The sequence below is a fragment of the Malurus melanocephalus genome, unplaced genomic scaffold, assembly GCF_030028575.1.
Source record: "Malurus melanocephalus ecotype Western Australia unplaced genomic scaffold, MMel_1.1 scaffold_13, whole genome shotgun sequence".
Lineage (NCBI taxonomy): Eukaryota > Metazoa > Chordata > Aves > Passeriformes > Maluridae > Malurus > Malurus melanocephalus.
In genome coordinates this window covers 1,263,373-1,280,685 of record NW_026623245.1, presented here as the reverse complement: position 1 = coordinate 1,280,685, position 17,313 = coordinate 1,263,373, and the positions used below count along the sequence as shown (strand labels likewise).

General features: G+C 39.6%; 1 protein-coding gene across 1 annotated transcript in view; it reads right to left on the bottom strand.

The window, feature by feature from the left end:
- The window catches only part of EML6 (EMAP like 6), an 86,778-nt gene extending 69,661 nt beyond the window's left edge, over window positions 1-17,117 (bottom strand). Inside the window, exon 1 of the mRNA XM_057382133.1 lies at window positions 16,450-17,117. Within this exon, the coding sequence (XP_057238116.1) occupies window positions 16,450-16,646 (197 nt within the window). The 5' untranslated portion in view covers window positions 16,647-17,117. The remainder of the gene's footprint in view (window positions 1-16,449) is intronic.
- Between the last annotated feature and the right edge of the window lie 196 nt (window positions 17,118-17,313).

Here is a 17,313-nt window from a genome sequence, read left to right as displayed (position 1 = left end):
TTTTTTCTTTCTCACAGGAATGCAAAGCCAAGAGCAACAATTTTGTTACTCTTCAAAAAGTTGGTATTGTGCACTGGAGGATCATTACATCACACTGAAGATGAGAAATGAGTTTTCCTGTGGAGAAGATTTAGGTTTAGTTTGTACTTTCTGACTGACAACAGCTCCATAAGCTGTCAGACCCCTAGGTTTATCAAAATTGGAACTGCAAAATGCAGTTCATCGTTGTTCCCTGTGTTGCTGTAGAACACACGTAACACTGATACACCAAATATATGGATATAGTCCAGTTTGGGGACTGCTGATAGGCAGCCATAACACTTCAGCAAACTTCTAAGTCAGCAGGGTGAAGTATCTGAGCTCAGCTACACTGTCCTAATTCTGAGYTGGATTGCTACTTCACCTAAAATGAGACACCTTGCTCCAAAAAAACTGCAAAGGGACAGAACTAATAATGCCATTTTGTCACAATCAACTCCTATTTGAAAGCTCCTATTCTCTGKCTCTCAGGGACAATACCTTTCCCTCTGTTTCAGAGGTTGAAAATCAACAGAAATAGAACAYTCTTATATGATCATTTGGAAATCCTGCTCCCTGTTTGGCCATGCTGAAGTGAAYAACTACAAACATCAACTGGGGCAGAAACCACTGCACAGCAGGTAGAAACCATATGCAACATCAGACTGGTCTGTTCTCTAAACTGYCACTTACAGGGGATCAGCAGCAAAGTAATGAATATCAGTATTATTTCAGGCTACCGAAATTCTGTTTCACCAACCAATTGTGAAAAGCACAAATACAATCACAATTATTACACATTCAAACATTTTTTTATAACAAATACTTGCTATAAATCCATTTTCCTTTTTTCTAACAATTCAAATAAGGAAGGTTTGAATTGTTAGAAAAAAAGCAAAATGTTACTATACAATAATCCACAAAACAATTTTATTTTTTTGAGRAGTGCACTCACTTATGTTATTACCTTGTTTTATATTATCTGACACAACCTTAAGTCTGTAAGAATCAGGGGTCTCTTGTGTGGGACAGATTAATCAAGACCTCTGCTATATTTCTCAAATAACAGAATTTATCTATTTTCCCAGAACCAATTCTAGCTGCAAAAGACCTTACCCACCTATAGCCTATTATTTTATAAAAAAAGCAGCTAAGTACCATTGCTTTTAAAGCCAACATATAGAACAAAAAGATTAAAAACAACACCTTGATTTCACCATATTCTGTTGTCCTTTTGATGACAGAGTTATACAGCACCATGGTAAAACCAACAAACAATTCACCAACAGCATACCAATACTCTGGCCATAAAACCCAGAAACATAAACAGGAAACCACCAAAGCAACACACTCAGAAATTAATGCTAATCAGAATTTCCCACTGCCTCCCTTTTYAGCCTTCTCTCTTTTCTATCACAGGCTTTGTCAATTTGGGTATTTTGTTGTTTCCTTGATTTAAAAAGCATAAATAAGTAAAAGAAGCACTTACCAAGGCTCCTGAGGAGCTTCTGAAAGGATAGTTTTACAACTGAACTATTCGCATAGCCTCCTAAGCTCTCCCCCTTCCAGCTGACCCGGGTTTGTTACAAATGAGGGCCTGGCAATTGCAGGTGCAGGGACTTTCATTGCCCAAGTTAGTTCTGTTATTTCCAAATTCAACAGATTAAATTCAGGTGAAATGCTCASCTAAGAAGAGTCTGTGCTTAACAGGTGGCAGACAACAGAAAATCTTCACAGGACAGCTGCTTTTGATCAGAAGAAAAAGTTAAGACTCAAATCCACATCAAYTTGATATCACAAAATTCATTCTCCAACCAAGGTCTTTTTCCCAGTGGAATCYCTGATGTTTAAGACATGGATGCCACACTAAACATCTCAGGGATCTGAGGTGTTCAGTTGGCCTAGAGGAGATTTCTAAATGTCTATAGAGAAAGGAAGCTCATTTTGAAGCTTTACACTGAATAAAATCCTTATTAATCACAAGTAAAGAATACAATTTTAATGGGAGTCTGGCTCATGGCACAGCCTGCAGATATTTAAMATGTGTCCAAAACTCAGCTGTTCACACTGAAGGATGGTGTGTATTTTGTTCCACTTGTGAAAATACACCTAAATATGCTCAACTCACGTCTTACACCATCAAGATACATCTTCCTTCACTCAGCACATACACATATTGTTGAGTTTATCTTTACAGAAATCACTRAAAGAGTAGGGAACTGCTACCCATTGTGTAAAACCCCAAGAGCCTGTGAATTAAACAAGATGCACCCATATGTAGTGAAAGACAGAAATTCACTTTTRTCATTTTTAGAACTTAAAACTGAATTTAGAAATTATAATCAGGAAAAAAGTTTGTTTTAATTTTTTTGTGTGCTTCTTGGTTCATTGACCATTTATATGYGTAAAATAATAATTCTATGATATTTAATAGTCAAATCAACTTTGTAGTYGCTCAAAAAATGTTTTAATTGTTCCACTTTTGATTTCTTTTTAATCTTTTCTATTTTCCAGTGATATTATTGAATATTTYCTCTAATTCATGCCATGTTATGTAAGCATTTTATCTGCTTTCATTAAAAAAAAAAAAACAAAAACAAAAAACTAAGGAGATAAGAAGGGAATGGCTTTCTTAGTTCCTCAGAACATCCAGTTCATCCCAGTCTAAAGGGCCATACAAAAGCAGGCTGCCTGAGGAATTAGGAAGTCTATTTTATTATTCCATCAACCCACTGTCTTAACAAAGTAAAAGAAAGAAGCAGCTTCAAATATAAACAGTAATAATAATTATACAAGCCAAAGTAAAATATTCCTTTGCCTTCTGGAATCTCACAAAGGCTGTGCAAGCTCTAAAAATGTTTTTTTCAGACTCCTCTGGATACAAGCAGTGCTTTCAGATGAGAAACCRTAATTCATCAGGACTAGAAAATCAAATTACTTCTTAGACTTCTACAATAGAAAATCTTTCTCTGGAGAGTACAAAACCCAGGAGTTCATACCAACATGCCAAGTGCATCAGACATCCCTATCTCTGCTACAACTGCTGAAGTGAAATAAATCAAAATGCTGYTTTTCCCAGAGTAGTTTTCACAATCATAATGTTTTAAATGCATTTTAAAAATGTAGGATGCGAACACAATAAATTCACCTAATTCAAGTTACTGCCTCCCCAGGTCTGTGGGTCACACCTCAGAGTATTGCTATTAAAATTCTGTATTGCAAACCAGCTTCTGAGCTGATTTGGGGATTCAGATCTTCTGCTGTGCTCCCAATACATGCAGACAGATCAAATGGGAARCAGACTTAATTTAGGTAACGGTGCATTGGAGGAATTCCCAGATTTGCCATAGAAGGAAGAATAAAACTGAGCAGAGTTCCATGCCAGTGGTACCTAAGTTTGCTGGTTTAAAATATCTATATTACAGTCTGCAGTACTGATACACTTGCAGCTCGGGTGAAAATACAGCTGTCAGTATTTTCTGATCATATTTGTATTTCTGAAAGCAAAAGATTAATAGAGATGACTGATGTGTGACACATTATCCACATTCTGCTCTCGCTTGCAAAAATATCAGACGAGTTGAGAAACAACCAGAATTTTAACGCATGTTAATTTGAGCAATGCATTTTGCATACATTTGCTTTTATTTTTGTGTTCTGCAGGCAGCTGGAATAAGTAAAAATAAAAAGTTCTGTAATAATCTCAGAATTAGAAAAAAAAMCATTGAAAGCCAAAAGTTTATTCCATATTCATTATTTAAATATTAAAATACTAAAATTATACACTTAGGCTTTCATGATCTTGTAATGAAGGCATAATCTATCTAGAAATGTTTGCATTTTTACTTTGGAAATGAGCTTCATAATCTGACTAGAACACACCCTAAAAAAAAGGGGTTTTTTAACATGGTATTTGATATTAATAACAACTATTTTATTTAATTAGAAAACTACTGATATGATTGCACTTCAGTTTAATAATATTCAAGTTAATATATTTCGCTGAAAATATGGCTCACTGGATAGTTTTTAAATATTTTTAAACTATCCAGATGAGATCCAACAGGATGCCTTGTCGATGTCTTAAAACAGCTARGTRCAGTTCAAAAAAACCCAMCAAAAMCCCTGAAAATTGCAATCTATTTTTCCAACCATTCCYCATTTTAAAACCACCTTCATATTGAGATGTAGGCTTAGGAAGAGGAGTCCCTGTAGGTTTTCATTTAATCCCTTTACAGGTAATACACACACTTGAGTCACCGTTTCTCCCAGGCAGATGGAAATAGTTTGYTCCATATAAAGTTGATCTCTCTTAGGTTTCAGGTGAGCGTTTTGGGAACAATGTAGACCCTTCTTCAGAAAAAAACCCACGTCTATTGATGAATTAATTGCCCTCAACCTCTCAGAGGAGGAGTCACAACATAAATATCTGGGTTTTTACACAGAAAGGCAAGAATGAAACAAGCCAACAAACATAAAAGGATGCAAGAACAGAATGAAGAGGAAATATGACAGCAAGGAAACTTCCCATATATTAGTCTGAGAATGTCTGGGAGTTAGAGATTGAGGCAGCCTTTAGGGGGGTGACTCTGGGGTCATGATGCAGAGCAGAKTCCAGCAGCTGAGTGGGAGTTTAATTGATAACTCTGAAGTCATCTCCCTGAAGGCTGGTGAGAAGCACTCATCTTTATTCACTCTGTCAGCTAGGCCTTCTTTTTCCAACAATGTAAGAAATATAAATAAAATAAATTTGAGAAAAAAGGAAAGAATATTCAATCAAATGAAGCACACTCKAAAATATAAATGAAGATTCTAATTAAGAAAAGATTATGTTCAAAATGTATGATAATGCTGAACCCAGTTCCTCAGGGTTTTTTGCTGGTTTCTGAAACAGCTGATCAAAGACACATGCTAAAAGTTTCAACATMAGATAGGTGAAATGTGTTGGCATGCTGTATGAACAACCAAGCTTGGGAAGCTCCACAACCACGAGCAATCCAAGAATGAAATAGAAGAGTCTAGACCAACTAGTCTAGACCAACTCTAGTTTTTGTTCCATTGGAACTCTCCCATTTGGGGTGGTGGACRCCAGAGGTACCAGTAAAGCAGTTCTACTTCACTGACTCCAGGGAGCCAGGAGAAAAACYGAAATCCAGCATGTTAGAAACAGTATGCTAACATTCCCACAGGAGTAACCAAGGCAGGACATAACTGGAAATGACATATGAAATGCCATGCTCTGTCTTCAGAAAGAAATGAAGAGCTAAAAATCCCCAGGACCTCGTGAGCAGAATGGAATGTCTTATGCCTTAAATTCATGCTGACATACAGTGAAGCTCTTCTGTTTTAACATATTTGGGTATGTTGCCTTAAAGGCACTGCCCAAGCTCCAAAGAACAAACCATGGTTGTGGCTATTGCTTTGTTTTGGTAACTCTCGCCTTTTWTTTTTTTTTTGCCTTTTTAAAATTTCTGTCACATACTAGAAGGAAAAAACCCTCCTGTCACAATGCAAGAGATTATCTGTTTTTACTGGCAACATTTCCTAGGAGCTTAAAATTCAGAAAATMATCAGATTTACCAATATTGAGCATCTCTATGTAGTCCCAACTGCTTAGCAATTCCAGTTTAAGTCCAGTATGCTCAAAAATTGAATGAGGGGAGAGCATCACTTCCCACTGCTACCTCCAGCACAGAAAAGAGGGTGTCTGGAAGTGAAAGGRGTAATCCTGGGATGACATTTAGTCAACAATTTATTTGAAAGTCAAATATATCTACTATTTGTATTTATGCATTATATAATACTGCATGACAATATAATAATATTATGAATRTACATGTATACACTACATATTTTTACATATATGCACTACATATTTATATATCTAAATAAATTTATATATTTGTGTGTGTACATATGTTWAAAAACCCAGAACCAAATTGTCACAATGGCTGAGGTAGATCCCAGAAACTCCAGCTCAGTTGGTAGCAGCCTGTGACAGCTACAGCAGATGCTCAGTTTTGTGGGGCTTAGGCTGATAAAATTATTATATCTGATAGGGARGAAGAAAGCAGAAAAAATGTGTGCAGTGCACTAAACTGTCATCATGTATAAAGAAACTWCTACCAAACTAAATTACAAGGTAAAAGAACATTTACCCCTAGGCAGTGGGAAGTTCCCCAGACTGAAAACGAAAAATAACAGATACAATGGAGAAAATGTGAAATGCAACACACATTCAGAATATTCCATCAAATAACTATTTAATACAACAAGAAACAGGGCAGTCTAAAGAGCTGCCTTATTTATCCGCATTCATACTTCATTTAGTCTGTACTCTGATGTAACAGAAAATACATGGTTATTCCTAATTTAAATTATCTTATGACTCTTCACCAGGCCTAACAATTAGCCAAAATACAACTGTAAAGTTATACTGATGTAGACACAAGTGCCAAAACATTCCTTGCTCAGACAAATGGATACTACTTTCTCAGCTCCCTTACAGGAAAATCATGTTTTATCTCACATAAGGCCAGCTCTCAGAGAACAAGACTCTCTGTTCAGATTTACAATATTCTTAAAATAGGCATTTACAAAAATAAATAGCTGTCACCCATCTCCCATGCAGATCTAAGAYTTCCTCACATGCCTAGTCACACCCGTGTATCCACCAGGCTCCGGAAAGTGAAAGATGCATATCCAAAACACACAACCAAGCCCTGGAAAATCCAGTTTTTTTTTCTAGGATTTTTTGACATGGAAGGGTAATTTACTYCCAAGCTTTTAAAATGATCCATCTGTATAACAGAGAAATTCATATGTTCGCACATAAGGTAGTGCCCACAGAGCCATCATCATGGCTGAAAAGCAAATTATGTCTGTGGTAACTCTGCAGAAAGGGAAGAGAAATAGCAAAAAGTGAGGACAGAGACTGGGAATTTAGCAAGTTCTCTCAATCAGATAGCTTCCTTTCTGTGCTGGCTACAAAATGGATAGTTGAGGAAWAATATGAAGGGAAATGGTTCAGAACCTCTACTATTGCAGGCAACAAACTTGGTAAAAGTTTGAGGAAAGCTGCCTTTGCACATGGAATAAGCTCAKGTCCTGACTTTAGGGTGCAYCACAGCCAGACAAKGGAAAGAAGCCACACAAATACCTGRCATGCTGTTCAAASCCCACAAGCCACAACCAAATCCAACCCAACAGTAACTTAAGTCATGYTTCTGGTATTGCTTTACAGTCAGCTCCAAATGAACTCTTACCAAATGTAAATACAGCAAATTTCAAATAGAAAGTTATGCCACATCCTCAAAGTAATGTTTTCCATGAGTGAAACCTTCAGTATTAAATTTCTGAGGAACCAGAACACTGGAAGTGTTCATTCATCTTCCTGTTCTGGTGAAAGACTCATCAGACATTTTGAAAATATATTCACAAACCACTTTATCTTATCTATTCTTCCACAGAACTRGCTGCACTAGGCACTCTCTGAGTATAGGACCCCCCTTATTATTCAAAACAYGTATCTTTTAATGCAATACATAGTTACTAATTATCCACTAGTATTTACCTGTGTTTTAATGGATGTGCAGCCAGTCACAGACAAATAGAAAAGAGCAGCTGTAATGTTATGACACCACCAGAATCCATGACATGCTGTATTTAAGAGAGATTACCATGATGCAAAGAATGCCTTTCAAACTTCTGTTTTGTGAGACTAATAAGAGTCTCACAAAGAGTTACATAAACAAACACAGAATTATGCCTTTCTATGTTTTTATGTAAGCATTGTGACTCATTTTCTTGCCTATTACTATTATGTCTCTTTTTCTCTTGATTTCTTAGCCAACTCTTCAGAGCAGAGCTTGGGAACCTGGAGCTGTCCTTTCAGTGAAACCTCGGAGAGCTGGGCTCATMGGAGCCCTTTTTGCTGTATTTGAGGCTCAGTGCTGCAGTGGAGATGAAAAATTTTGTGCCATTATGTAACTGCCTGGCAGCATGTAGCTTCAGGCAGCTATAATCTGGTTTACTGCTTGTCATTTGCTAATACTTTGGGTTTTTCTCTAGCTTATGGTATCAGGTATGTTACAGGGGGTTTTGCCTTCCCCTTCCCAGTAGGAGAGAAAGCAGGCTTCAGCACAGCTGCCAGGTTCAGGGGGAGAATAAACCACATCTCCCTGCTCATCCCATCCCCTGTGCTTCCTTTTGCCTCGGCACACAGAGCRGTGCACTCTGCCCTGCCACAGAGAGGGTGGGTTTTGCTGATGGCTCTTATGGCACTAGAGGCTGAAGCTGAGCAGAATCTGTGAGCCCAAGTCCAGGGTAAGATGCGGGTAGTGCTGTTCCAATAAAATCTGCKAATCAAGTGCATTCAGCGGGGTTGGGCAGACTTCCAGATTTAACCATTCCATGGCAGACAGCCAGAAGTGGGAAATAGCAACACACTTGGTCATGTGCAGGGACAGAGTGAAACAAGTCTCTGCATCACTGATTGAAGGTACTCATTGCTCCCAGAGCTTTAAAAATTACAAGCTATTAAAGAAGGCTTCATGTGTCCTCAATAACAGTTCAGATATCTACTTGCTTTTCCATTCTTTCACAGTTTTTCTGAGCAAAATATCCTTTTTTCTTCATTCTTTTCATCCATGCTAGATAAGACAAAAGGATGTATCATGCCTAATTCTTCAGTATAAACCAAAGGTAAGAATTACAGTGGGCAAGCTCTCCCTGGGAAGGGAGCAGCCAAGAGCCAGTGTGAGGCCTCCTTTAGGCATCTGCACTCTGCTCATTTTGCAAACAAAACTAAAATCGTATTTTTCATACYCTATTTTACTTCTCGTTCCATGAAATCAATCTCCTTACAAGRAGAGAAAAAAAATTTGAATCTGAAAAACTGACAGAAGACCAGAGTAAACTGAATATGAAAAGTACAGAAAATGCAGAGCCYTCAAAACTCTAAGTTCTTGGCTCAAAGTTCTACCTCAAAGGAAGAAATCACTTTATATATATTTTCTTCAGGTTCAAATTATTTATAAAATATAATCCTATTATGTGCTCTTCCAGGGAGGTCCTGAACTTATGAAAAATGATTTGTAAATGGATATAAGGATAAAGTAGGAATTTTTAATAATCTGAACTGTCCTCGACAGAGAGGAGATAAGACAAAAGAAAGATGAGAATAAAACAGATGTGTAAATTTTTATATTCCAAGGAGTCACATATCCAAAAGAAGCCCCCCAAAATTTTGAGTGCATTCTAARTAGCATGACCTGTAATATAGAAACAAACTGATTAAAGGATGCAGAGTGGGAAATACAAGGAGGAGAAAAGTGCCACACACAACAGAAAAGGAAAACAGCATTTCTTTAACACCATTAACTCATTCTTTAACTCAAAAATCTCCTCAAGTCTCAAAGAGGAGAAGACTTTCTTCCTTGAATCCATGTCCAATAGTCTCAATCTTCTAAAATTATTCAAGATTTTGGATAAGCAACCTTTCCACCATGATAAATRTCATGTCTGGTTCTTGCAGGTGGCTGTACTCCAGCAGGTTCCCTAGAATGAGYTCTGGTAAAACACCCCACCGCAGCRATGGGAGTGCCCTATGGAAGGTGGTAGGTTTCTCTTTTGTGCATCTTTTGCAAACACTTAATTATTAGTTATTTACCCAGTTACAGAAACCTGCCAGACCCATGGTGTTACGTTAACCCAACATGCAGCTAAGAAGATACAAGCARTATTCCTGACTGGGATTTCAGTGTGTTATTTGCTCAAAGTATCTTGTAAAATGCTCTTTTCTGCAACCTCATTAGCCGRGGTGCAATTCTTTAAAAATTTGTTCCAGTATTAAGATGTAGAAGGGCCACTCCAGGCAGAACCTGGGGCATGTCTGGAWTCAGTAACTCTGGGTTAGACCCTCAGCTGTACCCAGCCTTTTGTTAACACAGGCAGCCCAAGCAGGACAGGTGACAGTGGAGGGACAGTTTACTTCAAGGCCACTGCCACACACTCAACCAAACCACAAAGAGAACAGGGAATGTCCTGGGAAAAGGCATTTACATTATTGCCCTCTTGGGAAGGAGGGATTGTTAAGTCCCACAGATAGAACTATCTCAAGCTGCTTTAGAATGGGCAGCTCTGTGCTGCATTATAAAGAATGCAGTGCAGAGCTGCCCATCTTAAAGCAGCTTGAGATGGTTCTATCTACCTAAATCCCAGACAGAATCACAGAAACTTCTTCAGTCTCACAAGCAAAAGCCTTAAAATAGCTCTTTCAACCAAAGACAGTTTTCATACAGACTCAATATAACATCCTTTTAGACACTTGTGGCCACCTCCAGATGCCGCATATAAAAAAAAAAAAAAAAAACCAAAAAAACCCAAACAAACCCCTGTGGAAGTAAGAAGGCCAGCACACATGCAACAATCACTGTATCTGCACAAGACCTTGAATCAGGAACATAATTGTGTATTATAAACTTGTCTTACAGCTGCTAAGATACTGAGCAGTTCCACTGAACACCATTTCAATAGGGTATTTAAAAAATAATTTCTAAGCAAATGAGAATTCCTCCGAATCCTAGAGGGATCAGGAACCTGCTGTAGACCTGCAAAAATCTCATTTAGGTGCAGCCACACTTGTACATGTTCAGCATTTATGTGACCAGAGCCAGAGAGCTGATCTACTGCCAAAGAGAAGCCACAGAGAAAGCTCAACTTCTACCTAATCATAGATTCCAGCACTTCAAGTATCTTACGATTGAGCTCAAAAACCAGAGAGATGAAAAAAAAAGTTAAGGAAACTTACATTTAACACATTTTTCTGGTCAGACAGTAGCTGACTGTGACCACCCTCCAGTTACCAAGCTCTCAGTACACAGAGAAGGCAGCATRGTCAGTCTAGTGAGGGTGAAATCAAAAAGGCTCCAGCCCTAACTGCAGGTAGAGCTGTGAAAAACTGAAGGCATATTTTATTGTCTTTTTATTGTCTTTTTCACTACAATTAACCTAATTTCTAGAATAAACAACATCTCTTTAAATGAAAGAAAAAAATAACAAACAAAATTCTTCTTCAAAAGTACAGCTCATTCAATGTTTGCAAGTAGTAGGTTACTACTGCAGTAAATTACACTTGCAATATTTATCTCTGCACRTGGAATACAGTTTGAGGATGAGGAAGCAGATGTTTGGCATGAATGGATGCCAAATTTTCATGTGGAGGCACCAATATTAGTGTCACTACATATAAACTGTAGTGCCAGTCAGCAATTTTCATGTAAGATTATGACTTGAACATTCAAGACAGTTAAAATAACAAAGGCACTCAAAAATCCCTATAAAAAATCCAGTAAAATCTTTTGTAACAATGAGTGTTAGGCAGTTAACAGAGTTGCTGTATCACTCTGAGAGTAGCCTTTATTTTATGTTCTGTATTAATTATGATCATTTTAGTGTATTTCCATCCATCACAGAAGAAGAACAGACTTTACTGCCACAACAGAAGTTCCAGCAATCAGGTGCAGTGTACCAGGGCTCACTGTGATGCTGGAATGTTTAAAGGAGCTTGACATAAACATACACTTGGCCTTAAGATCAGGCCTCCCTGAAGCTTTGGAGGTCTGTTCCCAGTCCTTTATAAATACCACTTCCAAAGGGGAATTTAAACTCATCATGTCTTGGACAGCCAATGCAGACAATTAAATGCTCTGGGGGCAGAAATGCACCTCATGAAAAATAAGCTGCTGTTTCAAAGAACAGTCTTCAAGTGAGAAGGAAAGGAGGCATTTTTGCTCTTTACCAAGGTTCCCAAAAACCTGAGGAGTTGGCAAGTGAGCAGAAGACCCTTTCACAGATCTCAACCCCCTCCTACTTTCACAGAGAAGCATTTGAATACTTGGAGCTGTAGATTTTTTTTTTTAATTTGAAATTAATTCATGTGAAAACATTTTTGATGAGTTTTTATTATCATAAAGAGTGACTGCACWCAACTACCAGATTACCATAACTCCTGGTCATCTGAGATCAAGCKGAAATAAAACAAGTTAAAAAACTGCAGAGTTCACACATAGGAAATGTTAAAAAACTTATTTAAAAAATAGGGTTAGACTGTTCTGGTTAAAGGCTGTGGCTAAATAATAACTGTTCTCATTGATATACCATGACAAATACCTGCTGAGTTTCTCTCCACTTCTAATGATCTTTGGCTGTGCCAAAGCCGTATCTGTCAAGTTTTAATGGCTTGGTGCGGGAAGCATGTAGCATCTACATAAGAAACAGGGACAGAATTTCTGTTGTTGAAAAATTTGGATGGTTCTATGGCTCCTTTCCTTTCTTTTAGGTCACTGAATCTCAGCAGTCCTGTGTGGTCACCTCAGATGCCTGAAGTTCAGGGTTAGCCCAAGCTGCAGACAGTGCAGCTCCAATGCACTGATGATAAACAATAACTGCGATGACTTGAACACCACTCTATGGCAATCAAATGGTGGCAACTGAACAGAAATTCAAAGTATTTTAATGCTTAAAAAAAGCGTCACCCTATAAACAGAAATATAATACATAATTTTAAATAAAAATATTAAAGTACAATTTAGATCTTCTGTCTCTGAGGTTTTGATTTGCATAGCTCTGCCATCAATTTATTTATTCCAGAATTATATTTACTGTGGTCAACAATACACAACGTTGATTTAAGCATCCTTACTTCTTTTTTTCCCCACAGCAGAAAAACAAGAAAACCAYGTTCTGACATACATCCTGTCTCCTGAAACAACCCTTGTTGAGAACAAGCCAGGCCTCCAGTGGCTCCCGCAGCCCAGTAAATCCCATCGCCACTGGCACGGCCACAGTTTTAATCTCAATCTGTCAGCACAGTGGCACACCCCGCCCAGCACACTTAGAGCAATATTCTGACAAATCCGACACTGCTAGTACATTGTAAGCAGCCTTACATAAACAACAGCTCTGGAATCCATGGATAACAGAATRGCTTTGCAGGTAGTACAGAGACCTGAGAGAGGGAGCAGGTTTGCKGCCTCATGASAAACCGTCATGGAGGCAGTTGGGAYGCAAAACTGCTTTTGTAAGTGCATAACATACAAAATATCAAATTCCACAAAAATCAGGGTATGTAAAAACTGCAGGTGAAGTCTTCAGTACGCTGTCAGAGGTGTTGGCTCAGTAAGTTTTGACATATTCAGGACAACAGTTCAATACTGCAGAAATTCTCAGAACTCAAAATCAGGGAGACATTACTTCATCACTGTACCACAGGAAAAATTTCTCAGGGTTAGAAATCTGTGTTAACAAATTACTTCTGCAGCAATAGGTAACATCAATTGTATTTTAAGTGGTAATGAGAAATAACTGTTTTTTAGTTTGGGGCTTGGGGTTTGGTTTTGGTTTTTGTTTTTTTTTTCTGTTTGCTATGGCTTTTACATGCACAGAAAAGTTATAGAAAAGAAACACCTTCATTCAATACTTAACTAAGAGAAAAACAAGGGTTGATCTAATTGATCACTGTTCTACAACTAATGCACAATATAAAAGTAAGAAAACCTGTTCTTCTGAAAGTTTTCAATTACTGTCTAGGCCAATGCTCTGGAGGTTACCCACAAATGCCTCTACAAAGCAGGGCTCATTTGAAGGTTAAATTGGTGGCTCAGGACGTCATCTCCTCCTGAAGTTWAAGGAGTAAGAGCTGGAAGCACAGCACCTGGTGGTGGCTTTGCACAGAGCAGGACAGTTCCTGCTCAGAACATTGACCTTATTAGCTGAGTGAGAACATYCAGTTCCTGCACAGGCAGAACTCGCATTTCAAATGTGAATCTTGGAAAAAAATGGCATTTCTCCAATGCAATACAATTTAATCCAATACATTCTGGTGTGCTTTAACCCAAACTAAATTATGTCCAGCTGCATTATTTTGATGCAAAACAAGAGACAGAACTATTAATCTTGGAAAACATATTAAACATACATACCTGCCCTTTTCACCAAGGACAAATAACCCCTTTCATGATTTCAATAAACACTCCAAGGTAATACATAGTATTCCCTCTAAGAATCATGGGTTTATCTTTTCTTTTTTCCAACAAAACAGCATTCACAAAACCACAAAAAAATTCACAGGAGATAACAGCAGTCCTTGGAAGCAGAAGACCTTCCCACTTGAAGGTCTCCCAGTCTCAATGATTCACAGTATTTTCCAGACCCCAAGATTTCTTTTTTAAACAGTGTTTCAAACCTCTCTAGAAATTACAGTCTGTAGGACTGCAAATGCACGCCCTGCTGTTCCGAAGCTCATCTCAAGCAAGTAAATCCCAACAAACCCAGAAAAACTGGATAAGTACATTCATCCCATTCATCTCAAATGRATGAGAGCTGTGAAGCTTAAAATGTGAGAATTTAAATTCCTGCATTTATTAATCATATTAGCAATGACCACACAAGGCATCAYCTACTTAAAAGTACTTACAGTGATGGGATATTACGTCAGTAATGATATGTCAGGGACTGCAYAGTGCACCAGTGGCAAAGGAGGCAACCACCCATGCCCTGGTGCAAACAACGGAATATTCCAGCAGTATTCTGGATAGTCTGTACTTCCTTAAACCCCACATGGYGGCAGCAACAGTTCTTGACTACTAAGAACTGAAATGGACTGTGACTTGGGTTCTCCTCATGCCTTCTGGACCCAAATATTTCATCCTTTGTGGAAATTGCTGTTTTTCACCAGAATTCAGATGGTGTTGCAGATCAGAAACAAAACCCATCTTTCCAAAGCATGAGTTTGACATTCAGCAAGTCCCTCAAGGCACAACTACTTTGAACACGTGGTTCTAATACAAAGAGCAGAATAGKCAGTCAGTGTCAAAGTACAAATATAAGACATTCATTCTTTCTATCCCGGTTGTAGTTTCTGAATATGACACTGCCAAAAGCAGACTCTGAATGTGACAGAGCTTAAAGTAAAGGGTACAGAAGCTGTACAATACATTTGGTTGGGGAGGGAGGTGCTGTCAGGCATTATAATAACTATTCAAACTCAGAATAAATAAACTCAGAAATACACAACTCTCTACACGGATTACAATTCCTATTCCATAGAGTATCAAAATGTATGTCCATACAACAAACAAAACTTTTTATTTTGTGATCCTGCAGATGTCTTTAACACATTGACTCTTCTCTGAGCAGCCCAATATCTATTTCAGCAGCCTTTTGGAGCTGMTAATACCTTTGGAACCAGAATAAACTTGGAAACTTGGATGCACATCCACCGTACTTGATGAAATGATGCTGCTTTAACACATCCTAGAGAGGAGGAGAAAGATGCTACAAGGATAACCAGCAGTGAGAAGCTCTTCCTGGGAAAAGTGGATGGCTTTCTGCAAACAAGGATTAYGTGACAATTGTGTGGTTTGGTTAGGGCTTGTCAAAACTCTGGCTTCAGCAGATGCTTCCACAGCACTCCCACACCATGAGTCACCTGGGACTGTTCTGGTTTCACATCAAGGAAATGCTTCATTCATGCTGAATTGGGTGAACAGGGAGGGCAGCAGATAGCTGTGCTCAGAGGAGTGGCATCACCAGGCAACATCCTTCATGAGGATATTCTAGGCTCAGATTTCTCTCATCAAGTAGTAGCTACATTAATTTTCTATTTTACTGATATAAATTTCTGTATGCTGGAACAGATTTTTTAAAGACCTTGAACACTGTAACTGCATTTTTATTTTGTGAGGTCAAGTAAAAAATCAGTATTTCTGTAGGACAAAAGCATCAATTAAATCTCAGTCAGAGATTATTTCTCAGGCAGAATTTGAGRGAAAGAGACAATAAACTGGACAGATGAGGAGCCAGACCTGTCCTTCTGTAGCCATCTTGCACCAGCATGCTTGGGATTTTTTGCCTAGAGTGCGAACAGCTGAACTTGATTTTGATTTACATTTTCTGGATGATATTAAAACCAGATTAGTTTGAACTATGTGTCAGATTTATGGTGCTGGGATTTGTTGAGGGCAAGGAGAGCTACACCTGCCTTCAGTACGAGGTCAGAATTGATGAGCTGGGGTCCCAGCTCTGGAAACATCAAGGTGCCGGAGGCACGGTTTTGCAGCACTGTTGCACTGATCTTCACAGTGCTGAAATGAAGTGCTTAGCTTTTTGGTGCAGTGCAATAGAAAAACTTACCTTCCTTCCCTTATTATTGCAACATTTTGAAGCTTTGCTACAAAATAATGAAAATCAACAGCATCTAGACATTCAGCTTTCACAGAAACTGCTCCTAACAAATCTGTGMTACTCTAAAAAAGCAGGTACAAGCCGAGCTGTAAGAGGCGAGGAGGGGGTATTCTGCCAGCACTACATTCTCCTCCCTTCCCTTTAAACCCCACCCCACCCCACCACCAGAGAAGTCAGCCCCCTTACCTGATAATATCGTCGTTGTGCCCGAGGAAGAATTTCTGGGTGTGCTCCCTGGTGTTGTAAACCACGCCGACTCCAGCCACGAAGTACACCACCTCTTTCCCTGCCGTGTAGTACAGGTTGTTGCGGCACTGGTGGCCCCGGTATCCGTACACCCACTCCAGCCGGAGCTGGCAGCGCGGAGCCGTCCGATCCGCCATGATAACCAGCCCCCTGCCCACCGGCACACACAGCCGAGCGCCGGACCGCCTTCCCCCGGCACGCTCTCCCCTTGCGAACGGTGGCGATCCCCGCCCGCCTGCCGAAGCCTCAGGTGTCCCTTCCGCGCGGGGATGGGGATGGGGATAGGCAGCGCATCCGCGGATCCGGAATGCCGCMGCCGCCGCGCTACCGCCGCGCCGCCACCATCATCTGCTGCCGCCGCTGCCCAGGACGAGCCGCCGCCGCTCCGCCGCCGCTGCGCAACCCGGGCAACTTCTCGGGGGCACAAAAACACACCTACATAAGCAGCAGACCCGGCTTTTTTCCTCTCAGAAGGCAAAGTAACTTCTGTGCGTCACCAGCACCATCTGCCAAAGGCTCCCCGCTGCGTCTCCCGTGTTGCACCTTCTTGGCTTCCTGCACAAAGCTTCCTGGGCGCTCTTCTTTTTAACATATCTACCCTCGGGGCCAGAGCTGGAAGAGAAGAAAACACAAAACCCGTGCGCTTGAACTGCGGAGCGCACGTGTGTTTAAAATGCAAAGGGACGGCCTGGACGGAGGAGCTCTGCTTGGATGKGGGAGCTCTCCTTGGATGAGGGAGCACTCTCTGGATGGGGGAGCTCTCCTTGGATGGGGGAGCTCTCCTTGGATGAGGGAGCTCTCCTT